At 36.6% G+C, this 13,538-nt stretch overlaps 1 protein-coding gene across 1 annotated transcript in view; it reads right to left on the bottom strand.

Moving 5' to 3' along the window:
- Nucleotides 1-348: 348 nt before the first annotated feature.
- Nucleotides 349-13,538, bottom strand: part of SPATS2 (spermatogenesis associated serine rich 2) — a 186,674-nt gene continuing 173,484 nt past the window's right edge. Inside the window, exons 11-13 of the mRNA XM_051961981.1 lie at nt 3,809-3,911; nt 2,630-2,844; nt 349-1,620 (exon numbers count right to left, since the gene is read on the bottom strand). Coding sequence (XP_051817941.1) covers nt 1,279-1,620; nt 2,630-2,844; nt 3,809-3,911 — 660 coding nt within the window. The 3' untranslated portion in view covers nt 349-1,278. The remainder of the gene's footprint in view (nt 1,621-2,629; nt 2,845-3,808; nt 3,912-13,538) is intronic.

The following is a 13,538-nucleotide window of genomic DNA, read 5'->3' on the forward strand; positions in this document are numbered from 1 at the left end:
ACTGGATTAACTTAGTTTACCTTTCACATTTTAATTTAGTTTTTAATCTAAACAGGACATTACAAGGCAATGTGGTACCATGGAAAGAATACTGGCTTTGAATATGAAGGCCCTGAGGTGGAATTCTCCTCCTGATCCTTCCAGTTTTATCTTGGCCAAGTTATTTAACTTCTTTGGGATGGCCTGGCTTGACTCTAAGATCCATCTGGCCCTTCATCTATGATCAGATCACTTGGGAATAAGACACCCTCATTTTAACTTAGAACAAATCATATAAAAGTCTTCCACTCTAAGAAGTCTGAAGAGAAACAATGAAGTCGATTGCTGTCATGAAGCACCAAATGTGGGAACATTTATGTGATTGTTTTTATTTATACAACTATAAAGAGTGACAGTAGTAATTATTTGATGGGTAACACCTTGTATTAGCACTGCTAATTATGCTGCCTATAAATTTAGTTCAGGATCAGAATGAAATATAGGAGAGGGGAGAAAAAAAGTTACCACTACCCACCCCCATTAAAACATGGAAACTTTTTTTTCTTTTTTCTTTTTTTTTTTTTAACTTTGCTTATATGACTTCCCATCAGTCTTTTGGTTTTTAGTCTAAGATCACAGGAAGAAAGGCTTTCACTTTTTTTTGAAAAAAGATTGGTTATAGTGCCAAGCAGGACAGAAAATCCAATTTGGGTCTCTATCATTTTTGGGGAGCACAGGGGATTCCCAAATGTGCCCAAGATTCCTCTTATTCCAACCAATTGTATTCCCACCTTTAGCTAACCCTACGTGTATATGTATCACAGTCTCTCCTTCACAAAAACTATTCTTCAGAGGAAATCCCAGGGGGAGGGGAGGAATTTGTGCCATTTACCTGGACTAGAAAGACATTAGGGCCAGGTGTGACTGGACCTCTTGTGAATCTAGCCCCCAAAGTGGAATCAATGATTCAGGCCTCTACAGAGAAATGAGAAGGCATGGGGTACTGGGCAAGGGAATTGCTTGCCTTAGGCAGACCAAACAGCAGCTGCCTTTGATCCCAGTTGAAAATGATCAAGCAGACTGATCCATCTTACTTTGATAACACAAGGAAGAAAACAGCTTCCCTTCTGAAAAAAAGTGAAGAGGGAATGGGAGGAAGAAAGAAGAGACAAAAAATGTTTAGAGTGGCACAAAAATGATAAATGTAAACTTCTCTGTTATTAAACCTAACTACAAGTTTCCTATAGTCCAGTTATCAATTTGAGTTGCATTAAAGGAAGAAGCCTAATGGGATCCCCCTCAGGAGTTCACTGCTTCAGGCTGGTAGGCCCTGGGCTTGCGCTGAGGAAGCCCCTTATTTTCAGTGGTATTTGGCCCTGAACGCCCCTTTTTGGATGAGGGGCTAGGCTGGCTTGGCTCCACGACGATTCCAGTTCCATTGGTCACTGCTGAGTGAGCTGGGCCTCGCTCATTTGTGTTTCCTGGAGACTGTGGAGCATTCTGATACCTGGACCCAGATGGATACCACGAGCCATTTCGGTAACGACCCATGCTGTCATATCGCCCTTGGTTCGTGGGGCCATTAGACCTTTGGCCTTGGGGACGGTAGCTTTGTCCTCCTCTCCTATTCCCTTGTAATACCTGGGAAACAAAGAAAACAGGCTTAAATAAACATGAGCAAGTGTCTTATACTTAGATGGTTCTACTGAGGAATTCCCAAGCTGGACTTTAGCTATTTGTCAAGATTTTTTTAAAGCAGAAAACGATCAGTCGTCCTAATCTGAACTACAGCATTAAAACCTATGAAAACTGAGTACTCATTGATTTTTGCCTACCATCTCTAACTTCCTCTTTATCCAAGAAATATTCTTCTTGAACTCATTTCCTCTAGCCAGAAAGATATGAAAATTATACTACCAAAAAAATACGTTTGTTGTGACTTGAGATGAAATCATGCTACTGAGTACAAAGTGACACAGAATTAGTACATCTTTTCCACTAGAATCCATAGTAATAATTCTTTTCCTTGATACCAAGATTATTATATATGTTGTACATTCTTATTGAAACACAATGCTGATTTTAATTTTAAAAGTTTCTTTTTAAAAAGTTTCTAAAATTTGTCTCCTATCTAAATGATAAAATTTTCCCCTCATGGAACTGTGAGTCTGTTTTCAATTTTCAAATCATTGCTTTTTCCTCCTATCTACTCTATCTCAATTTTAGTCATTTCCCTTTTCTTCTATTGCTCCTGTGGTGTACTGGGAGGGAATTGCTACCTTCAGAAGAAAGATTAAAATGAAGTGTCTTTTACTATTCTCTAGTGGGCTTGCCACTTGTGGTGCCTGTCTACTTTTCGATCACTACATAATTCCCACTGTGAGTAATTAATGGGCAATTCAGCCCACAACAACTAGAATGACTGCCAAAATGAAAAATGCAGCATGACTTGGCAACAGGTAACCTATACTAACTGGTGGCTGAAAACGTACCAAATGCTCTCTCTGTAACCACATGGGAGTTTAGGGATTCAGGATGATATGAAGAAGGAAATCAAGCTAAACACTGGGCTGTTTTGAGTTATCAGCATATTAATACAATTTTAATACAATGACATTTCATCTCATCTCAATGGGGAACATCAAGTTACCTCTCTATGAGGCTGGTAAGACCGGCTGCTGGGATTTGCTATGGCTGCAGGTATTTCTCCTGCTGGTGAATTTTTCTTGTTGGCATTTGTAAGGCTAGGAGCAGAGGCACAGGTGGAACTGGAGGGAACAGTTGCATCACTGGGGCTGCTCAATGACATAGATGTAACTGAGCTACACCGGGATCTGGTTGAGTAGCTGTTCTTTGGATGGGACACTAAAAAGCAAACATTAACAGCTCATGTTAAATGGCAAGGAATAATAAAACTTCCTATTTTCTTCACTTCTTAATGAGAAGTTTAAGGGGAAAAAAAACTTGCCTGATGACATTTTACAGGAAATACAATTTAAGGTATTAAAGGAAAAATTCTATGGCATGAAACATTTAATTGGCTCAATTTTTCTTAACTGGGTTAGTTGGCCTCTCGTTAGACAGCTTGGCAGGTCTTACTTCCAAGAATGTCAGACACTTAGTAAAGTTCAGACGCAGTTCAAAACTCCTGAATTCAAGCAATCTACCTGATTCAGATTTCTCAGTAACAAGGATTACAGATTTAGAGCACTGATTCTTCAATAACGCCTCAGGTCCAGTATTTCACCTTTAGGATTAATTAGGTGGCACAGCAGATAAATCACTAGATTTAGTAGTCAGAAATATCTGAGTTTATATGTGGTTTCAGACACAAGCTGTGTAATTTAACCTTTGTCTCAGTTTACTCAACTGCAAAATGGGGATAATAATCAGCATTTACCTGCCAAGGTGGTTGTAAGGATCATGAGATAATATAGAAATACTAGTTATTATTATTAAGGCAGAAAAACAAAGGATCTTCAGCCAAACAGAATTCTTGACACAGGCAAATGACTTGTCAGCATAAAACAAAATTTATTAAAAATATCTGAGGAGTGCTATCTATGAAGCTAGAAATGTTCACTCAACTTCTTTGAGTCTAAATTCAATTTTGTCCACTGCATCACGTTTAAATTCTATAACCATCACAGCTCATTTTTATAGATGAAGAAATTTAGGTAAAGAGGATTCAACTGCCTTATATTACTGAACTTTAGGGAAGAAACCAGAATTTTAGACTCAAACAACACTCCATGCTTTGTTCCTCCTTCCACTTGAAGGTCCTTTTCTTATCACCAATTCTAGTCAGCACCAAATCTCACCATCTCACCTTGTCCAAATGAATCAATGCTCATCTTCAGCGTGTCAATATCACATGTGAACCGGGCTACCCGTCCTAGATCCTCATCATATTTACGTTCACTAACAAAATGCTGAAAAGAAGAAAAGGGAAACTATTCAGGGGAGATAAACACTTAAAATGGAACTAATTCATTGGCACACAAAGACATAAAGAAATTTTGTTCACTATATATTCTCTGTTTTGCTTCAAAGTTTATAACTTTTAATAGGAAGTAGGAATAATTACTAGGTTTTTTTTAATCCTGAAATTGAACACCAAAAAAGAAATAGCATTCCCACATACACTACAGAACAGGATAGGACTGTACATGAAAATGCCAATTTCTAATATGCAAACCCTGCTTTTCTTTTAAATTATATAACAGATTCAATATATAGCTTCAAAGAGTCCCTGCTTATTTGTGATTCCTTCTAACCTTTCTTTTATTGTCTTTTTATTTGGAGAAGGGGCAGAGGAAGAATACCACCTCCCTCATCTCCTCCTTTCTATTTCAGGAAAAAAAAAAAGAAAAAAACAATACCTTTGTAACAAATATATATAAGAAAACAAAATCCCATAACAGCTATGAAACAACATTTTTGGACACTTGCCATCAGAGGTCTGAAATTGAACTCATTCATTTTTTGCAAAATACTTAGACCAAGTTCTTGTCTACTTTTTTGCTAATACTGTGATATAAGGACAAAACATGGTAGAGGTGGAGGCTTTGTGAAACTATAAACTTTATATGATGGCCAGAACTCTCAGTATGACCATACAGGAAAGAGAAAGGCAAAAAGAACATAAGAGAATGACCTTCTACCACTGGTCACCTCTCACTTTGCTACTTTGTGGAGAGTGTCAAAAATCATATATTGCTCATGTATTTTCTATTTGATTTGACTTTTAAAGTAATTTTATTTTGTAAGTCTAAGCCTGTAATTTATATATGATTCCATTCTGTTAATAATTTTATTCTGTAGTCTCATAAAACAAATCTAAACTTCTTCTTTGTCTCTGAGTAAAGAAGCTTATAAGTTCAAAAGTTCAGTCTTTCTCTCAATTTATTGTCCCTACAGATCACTGTTAAAAGAAAAAAATAAGCTAAAGTGTATAAATTCAGTACTTTCATAAAACACTCTTAATTTTTTTCTTTCTTTTTTTTTTTTTAAATAACTTTTTATTGCTAGAACTCATGCCAGGGTAATTTTTTACAGCATTATCCCTTGTATTCACTTCTGTTCCGATTTTTTCCCTCCCCCAGATGGCAAGCAATCCTTTACATGTTGAATAGGTTACAGTATATCCTGGATACAATATATGTATGCAGAACCGAACATTTCTCTTGTTGCACAGGGAGAATTGAATTCAGAAGGTATAAATAATCCGGGAAGAAAAACAAAAATGCAAGCAGTTTATATTCATCTCCCAGTGTTCTTTCTTTGGGTGTAGCTGCTTCTGCCCATCTTTGATCAATTCAAACTGAATTAGCTCTCTTTATTGAAGAGATCCACTTCCATCAGAATACATCCTCAAACAGTATCGTTGTTGAGGTACATAATAGTCTCCTGGTTCTGCTCATTTCACTTAGCATCAGTTCATGTAAGTCTCGCCAGTCCTCTCTGTATTCATCCTGCTGGTCATTCCTTACAGAACAATAATATTCCATAACGTTCATATACCACAATTTACTCAACCATTCTCCAATTGATGGGCATCCATTCATTTTCCAGCTTCTAGTCACTACAAACAGGGCTGCCACAAACATTTTGGCACATACAGGTTACAGGTCCCTTTCCCTTCGTTAAGATCTCTTTGGGATATAAGCCCAGTAGAAACACTGCTGGATCAAAGGGTATGCACAGTTTGATAACTTTTTGAGCATAGTTCCAAATTGCTCTCCAGAATGGCTGGATGAAAACACTCTTAGTTTTAAGGGAACTATTATCCTAGCACCATTTGCAGTATAACAAGTAAGTTTGTTAGCCCTCATAACTTCAGCTCCTAAGAAACTCCATGACATCTGTGTCTTTGAAAGCAAACAAGCTGACCTGGTCCCATCTCTGCTTATCCTTGCCCAATTAAAGGTAGTCTTAGCCCACTAGGAACCATTATCAATCCACATTCCTAGGATCCACTATCAATGGCATCAGAAAGCAGCTAGGTTCCAAAAGTCACAAAAAAGTCCTTCAAGACAGCAATGAGTGGTCCTAATCTCATATGTGCATGCCCACTTTCCTCAATGTAACCAATCATGTTGCCCCCCCCATTCCCATGATATTGCCAACTCAATAAGCAATTGTATCATTTTATCACCTATTCTATTCTGTTCTTTTTTCTATGCTTATAAGAATGAATTGCTCCTTCAATTTTTCATCTTTTGGCTAGAAATTGAGGCAGCCATCAGGCCCCTTTATGAAGAGGTTCATACCCTGTTATAACTGTTATCTTGCTTGGGGAAAATGTGCCTCAGTTTATTTTTGTTGAATTTCTACTAGCTCCAAGGGAGTCAAGGGAAATAGGCAGCTAAATAAACTGGGAAGCAAACACATTACTATGAAGAAGAGTCCTATTATGGGATAATTTGGTATACTTTTGTCAATTTGAGTCTCACTTTTATTCTCTACAAGCCCTGGTTCACAAATTCTTGATTTTTTGAGAAAATAAATTATTTGTTCAAAAAGTCATTGTGTAAATGAGCACAGCTTTTGCTATAAGTAATTTAATCCTCTTAGAAAATTCTTTCCCTTGGTCCAAGAGGTCCATAGATCCACAGACCTATGGAAACTTAATGATACTTGAGAAGTAAGTCTTGAAATGTGGAGGAATAGAAAGTCTACCTTTAACAATAGTTTTAGGTTGACTGTAATTATGATGGGACCAAAGACAACCCCTCAAGATAGTTCCCAAATCAAAACCAAACTAGCCTCCTGGAAATCTTTGCTGTAAAATTTAAACGCAAACTTAAATGCTGAATAGCTCAAACAGAAGACAGTCATAAAGTGGAGCTAACTAACATCCAAAAGAAGTACTATTGGTTTATCCTAGGGGAAAAAACACTTTCTCTTTCCTTTCCAAAGAAGCAATTCAGACAAGCATTTCCAACCAATTTAACCATTGGTTAAAGCTCCGTAATGGAGCTTCAAAAATGCTGTCATCACTAACAATCTCATCAATGGTACAGATGAAATATATGGCTATAGCCATCCTAGAAACAGACTTGTATCATAAAGTAAAAGGCTTGTGGTTGAGGCCATTTACATCTTATTATTATTATTAGGTGCTTTTAGAAGAGAAATGCTTTGAATCTATGAAGCTTCAGGACATATAACTTGGCTCTTTTGTGATAGAGCTCTAAAACTGATAGACTGATTAAAATCTGACAGGCTAATTAAACCAATCAATGAATCAATAAACATTTATTAAGCATCTATTAAATAACTACTCTTGGGTCTGTGACAAGAGCTAAGGATACAAAATCAAAATACGAAATAAACCCGCTCTCAAAGAATTTACATTCAATTGGGAGAAACAATACATATATAATCTGCATGTAAAAAATAAATCTGAAAGACAAAACCTATTTAGTGGAATAGCAGGAAGTAGTACAGCAAGTTCTATCTCTCCTATCCCCAAACTCTTCTAAACAGAAATACACAAGACTAAATCCCAATGATGAAATCCAAGCAAGTCACAAAGATTGTTTTTGCACAGAGAGACAGACAGAGGGGTCTGTGGACACTACAGATGGCATATGAATGGGAGTATTTCTTGTATTGGCAGGAAGAAGCCATGCATGAGGACAAGAGAAGGTCCAGTACCCACAGAGAGGCACCACAACAGAAATTGGGCACCATCTGGTAGCTTTGTTGCCCAATATCTAGTTTCCAATCATAGATGTAGGAGTAGACGAAGGAAGGGACATGTGTGCCCAGGGCTGGCATGCTGGGGAGAAGGAGCTGTCCGGGATCTTAGGTTGTGTACTGAGAGAAAAGTTAAGTTCAGAACAAAGTAGTATTGGTATAGTTCTCCTTCTAGGCATGGGGGTAAAGAGTCAAGATGAAGAATAACTGTAGAAGGAATCCATTTTAAAGGGGAAGCTATAGTTTTGTCACTCTGAACCTGAAGAACTTCCCAAATGGCTGAGAGTAGCAGAATCTAGCAGAAGTGTCTTATTGTTCAGACCCAAAATTAGGACAGGAATTTGCAGACTCAAATCAAGGGGGTAACAATTAGACTTTGTCCTGGGTCACCCCATTTTGAAAGCCTGCAGACATAGACTTTGAATCAGACAAAGTCTGAGCTTTTCCTGAAAATGGAATAATACAATTTTCAATATACAAGAACTTAACAACAGGATCAACCTAGATCATGTCCCCAAGAAGTTCAAAGAGCCCAGAACTAACATCAAGTAAAAGGTCAGGAATAAGGCTAGAAAAACAAGCAAGCAAACAAACAAAAATCCCTGTTCAAAAAGTTGTAATGGTGATAGGAATACTCAATACATAAATCTTTTCCTTTTTTTAAAAAAATATTTATTTGATATCTTCCCCCAGCTACATTCAAAACAATTTTTTTAAACATTTGTTTTTAAGATTTTTGAGTTCTAGGTTCTCTCCTTTATTCCCATCCACAATGAAAAAACTCTATGTAAAATTATGTAAAACATTTCCTTAAAAGTCAAGTTATGAAAGAAAACATATATCTCTTACCCTAATAAAAATAACAACTCTCAAGAAAAATTAAGTTAAAGGGAGAGAGAAAAAGAGAAAGAGAGAGAGAGAAACAGAGGGGTGGGAGGGGGGGGGAGAGAGAATATGCTTCAATCTGTATTCAGACTCGATTTATGGACAAAATTTTTCATCATAAAGTACTTCAGAGTAGTTATGGATGATTGTACCACTGAGAATAACAAAACCATCCCAGAACATTGCTATTATTTTGTATGCACTATATTTCACTTTGTTCATGGAGGATGTTTCAGATTTGCTTTCCCCCCCCCCCCTGAGAGCACCCTGCTTATCATTTCCTAAGAACAATAATATTCCATCAGAGAAACTTGCTTCAAAAATTTTTTTACAATTACTATTGCTAATTGTCAACACATGAATAAAAGCATCTACAAGTAAAGCTCTAAGAAAAAAACACAGATTGTGCCCAAATTCAACTATAACTCCTGAAAGTCATGAAGAGTTAAAAAAAAAAAAGGTTAAAAATATTTTTGTAAATGAAATGAAAGCATTAGAGGAAAAATATGGAAAATGAGAGCTATAAAAGAAAGAATTAGAAAGAGAATTTAATAATTTGGCACAAGAGGTACAAAACTTTTCCCAAGCAACAAAACTTCTTGAAAATTAGACTGGACCAACTAGAAGCCAATGACTCCATGAATGCAAAAAATGTTAAAACAAAGGCATAAGACTTGAAAAACAGAAGAAAAATATAAAAATAATTAAACTGGAGACAGAAGAAAAAAAAATTAAGAACCACTGGACTACCTGAATATCAAGACCAAAAATAAAGTACTTAGACATCAAATTTTAATCTTAAAACTACACTTATTAGAGATAGCACAGTGGATAGAACACCAGCCCTGATTTCGGGGAGACCTGAGTTCAAATCCGGCCTCAGACATTTAATGCTTCCTAGCTGTGTGACCCTGGGCAAGTCACTTAAACCCAACTGCCTCAGCAAAACAACAACAACAATAGGAATCTTAAAACTGTGTAGATCTCTTGAATCAGAGGGCAGAATGGAATAGAAAGAATTCAACTTTCTGAAAAAAAAAAAAAAAAAACAAAAAACAAAAAACTTCAAAATGAAAATGCCCAGTCAAATCTAGAACTCCTAGGTCAAAGGCAAAATAATTCAAACAGCCAGAAAGAAAGAATTCAAGGACAGAGGAGACACATAATTTAGTATGAAGGAGCAAAGAACCAAAAAGCAAAGAATAGGTGGAACCAGGAATAACTTACCCAGCAAAGCTAAGTATAATCCTACAAAGAAAAAAGCGAATTTAAAATAAAAAGAGTTCTAAGCACTTATGATGAAAAGATCAGAGCTGGGTAGAAAATATAAAGTTCAAATACAGGTGTTAAGAAAAACTTAAGAAGATAAACATAAACAATGCTAAGTGACTAAACTGTGTATATTCTAATATGGGAAGATGATACACGTGTTCCCTCTGAACCCAATCATTATCAGGGGTTACAGAGGGAGTTCAATTAGACAGGGTTGGGAGTAGAAAGAGAGAAGAGCAATATACTAGGAATGAAAGATGGGGGAAGGTTAGGGAAAATTACCTCACAAAATCAGGGTGCACAACTAAACATCTATTTAAAAACAAAGAAGGGAAGTGACTATCACATGAACTTCATTCTCTTCTGAAGTGATCAAAGGTTCACAAAATATATATACATAGTGGGGTACAGAAATTCATTTCACTCAATAGGAAGGAAAGATGAGAAGGAAGAATTAGAAGGAGGGTAGATTTAAGAAGAAAGAGTTTTGCTTAGCAAAACAAATTCTAAAGATATACAAAAATATTTATAGCTTTTTTTGTAATGGCAAAGAATGGGAATCTGATCCAAGAAATGATAAAATGGCAGAGAAACCTGGAAAGATATATAAACTGATGCATTATTGAAGAGGGGACCCCGGAACTCTGAAAATCCTTGAAGAGGAAATCTCCTTCAATTCTGCCTCAATAAGGGATCCTGCCCCAAGTCCTTTTTCCCTTAAATGAATTTAAGTTTTGACTGCTTGAGGGGGGAATGAAGAGGGGACCCCAAAACTTTGAAAATCTTTAAAGAAGAAAATCTCCTTCAACTCTGCCTCAGTGAGGAACCCCACCCCAAAGGACAAACAGTTTCATCTTTGTTATCTGGGTGGGGTCGGCTCGGTCCTGAAACTCATTGAAATCAATTCAAATTCTAACTCTAGTTGAAACCCATCGAGCCAACTTGGGACTCCACCCACGGGCCCCCTTTAGCTAAATCTCTCATTTTAAAAAGAGCCAAACTAAAATCCTCTCTTGGCGGAGGTTCCAAACATACCATGCTATGCTATGCTAAGCTATGCCATGCCATGCTAAAGGCAAAGTATTCACTGGAATACTCTTTCCTGTGCCATCCTCTCTTTACCCTCACCTATTTCCTTAACCAGACTTTAACCTTACTTCCAATCCCCATAATAAACCTCTTTTATCGATTTAGGTTTTCGGGTCTGTAAATTCCTTTATAGAGAATCTCTGCGCTGCCAGAAAGGGAATCCTCAGAACTCCCTACCCTTAAGCCAAATCCCAAGGGGCTGCAGGAGAGTCAAATTTCTCTATTTGGTTCCCTGAACCCTAAACCTGCCACTAGACCTTATCATTTAACTCCCTGATCACGACACCCTAATTTCATTTTGGTTGCCTATATCTAAACCTCATCGTTATGAAATGAACAGAAACAAGAGAACAATTTACACCATGACCATAATATGGTCTTTGAAACAACTTTGAAAGAATTAAAGACTGATCTGTGTAATTACCAATCATGATTCCAGAGGGCTAATGATAAATGTGCTAACTACCAATCTTTATAAAAGAGGTGAAGGACTTTTATAATTAAGTGTGCAGAATGAAAATTTTTTTAATATGGCCAACGCAGAAATTTGTTTTGTTTTAACTATATATATTTATAATAGGATTGTTTCCTTTTATTCTTGCAGAGGGCTGGAACTCTGAAAAGATGTACTTGAATCTAAGACAGCAGAGTACTTAAGGCTAAGTACCTACTCAATGTGAGATAATGACTCTATAAATATATACTTAGATGATATGATGATGTGATAGCTCTCCTCATGTTGACGCCAACTGAATGTGTTGTGGTGAGGTAATCACAGGGAAGGATTGGAGGGCTGAGGGAGAGTCAGAGTCTCTCTACCCCAGCAGGCTCAGCAGCAAAGACTTCAGGCTCCAGACTCCAGAGTCTAGGATGCTTCTTTAATGAGCCACGTAGCAGCTTGCCTGCCCCCTTCACTTCTCCTAAAGACCAAGGACTTTGACTGATCTTGACTCTGACTGATCCTGAGGCCCTCCAGAGAGCTAGCCCAGACATTACAATTCTCAAATAGGAGGGGGAGAATTGGAGGAAGACAAAATAGATTTCTGATGACTGAAAAACATTTAATTTAAAAAAGGAATAAATATGTATATAAAACACTGAATACAACAAAATGTGAACTAACAGTTGTTGGGAGGGGGGAAGGAATCAGCAAAAATGTAAAAAAGCAGTCAAACTATACTATGAAGAAAGTTAGGGATTCTAGGAGATAGAGATGAAAGGGAGTATATTCTAAGTATGGGAGACTAGTCATTGAAAAGGCATAGAGATGGGAAAACAGGATACCACATGTGAAAAATAAAGAGAAAGAAAGGCCAATTTGCTTGGACTGGAGTACAGAAAGAGGAATTATAATAAAACTGGAAAGACAGATTGGGTCAGGTAGCTAAAGGCTGTAAAGTTCAAAGGAATTTATACTTTATTCTAGAGGGAAATAAAATTCATTAATTAGAACAATTTGCATATTTCTCATAATGGTGCATATCAGTCCTAATTAAGAGGTAACACTTATTCCCAAGAGGTAGCTTGAAACTTTTTTCTTGTCATTTCTATAATTATAAAACAATTGCTAGTATAAAGGTGTGTAAAAGATCTAGAAGGGGTAAGGCTGGAAGCAAAGTGAAATCAATTTAAGGCATTTTTTGAGTTCTAAAATTCATGACACAATACCTATTTTAGCACATTAAAAACTTAGAGAGAGACAGATCTTTAGTGAATTTGCTGAAATATTCCCAGAGCTTTTCAGCCGTAGGATGAGAAATAGATGAAGCTTCTTATCTATTCAATTCCAAGGGGGTTTCAATCTTCTCCCATAGAACTGAATGAGATTGACATGGACAAATGAGTGGGAGTTTTTTTACATGTGTGTGTGTGTGTGTGTGTGTGTGTGTGTGTGTCTGTGTGTGTGTGTGTCTGTGTGTGCAAGATTTGCACTGTGAAGTTTTAGTTACATAGGAAAAGGTGCGAAATTAAGTTGGTTTCAGTCAGAAATATGCCTGGATAAGAAGTCACATTATAGCAAAAAACAAGAGGGAATTTTTGTACTCAAACTACCACTTTATATTTTAATTTACAGATGCTATTCCAAAGTCTCCATGTAATAATCTTCCTTTTGAATATTGCAATAAATCTAAAGGGTTGGGAGACAGCAAAGGGAAAAAGTCAAATCATACTGTTTCTATGTTCCACAACATGGTGGTGGTTATTATTGCTATAGAGTTGTTTAGAGAGCTTGCCTTTACAATAAGCTAGGAACCTTCACCATGAGAAGCACTGTTCTATTTAAGGAACTAAAAGAGGAAGAAGCCTGAACATGGAAACTATAACCTTTATAAACAGATTAGTTAACAAAATATACAGACTATTAAAAAAATGATAATCAATGTAAAATATTAATTTTTCCCATGAAATTAAAACTAAAAGCCCCACAGAAAAAATATTTTTATATAAATTATCTAAGACATTTAGATGGCTCAGTGGATAGAATGTTAGAACAGAGTCAGGAAGACATGCATTCAAATCCTGCCTTATATTTATTTACTAAGTGTAACCCTAGGCAAAAATCACTTTCACTTCTCAGCTTCAGTCTTCTCATCTACAACTATAGATGA

The sequence above is a fragment of the Antechinus flavipes genome, chromosome 5 (assembly GCF_016432865.1).
Source record: "Antechinus flavipes isolate AdamAnt ecotype Samford, QLD, Australia chromosome 5, AdamAnt_v2, whole genome shotgun sequence".
NCBI classification, from domain to species: domain Eukaryota; kingdom Metazoa; phylum Chordata; class Mammalia; order Dasyuromorphia; family Dasyuridae; genus Antechinus; species Antechinus flavipes.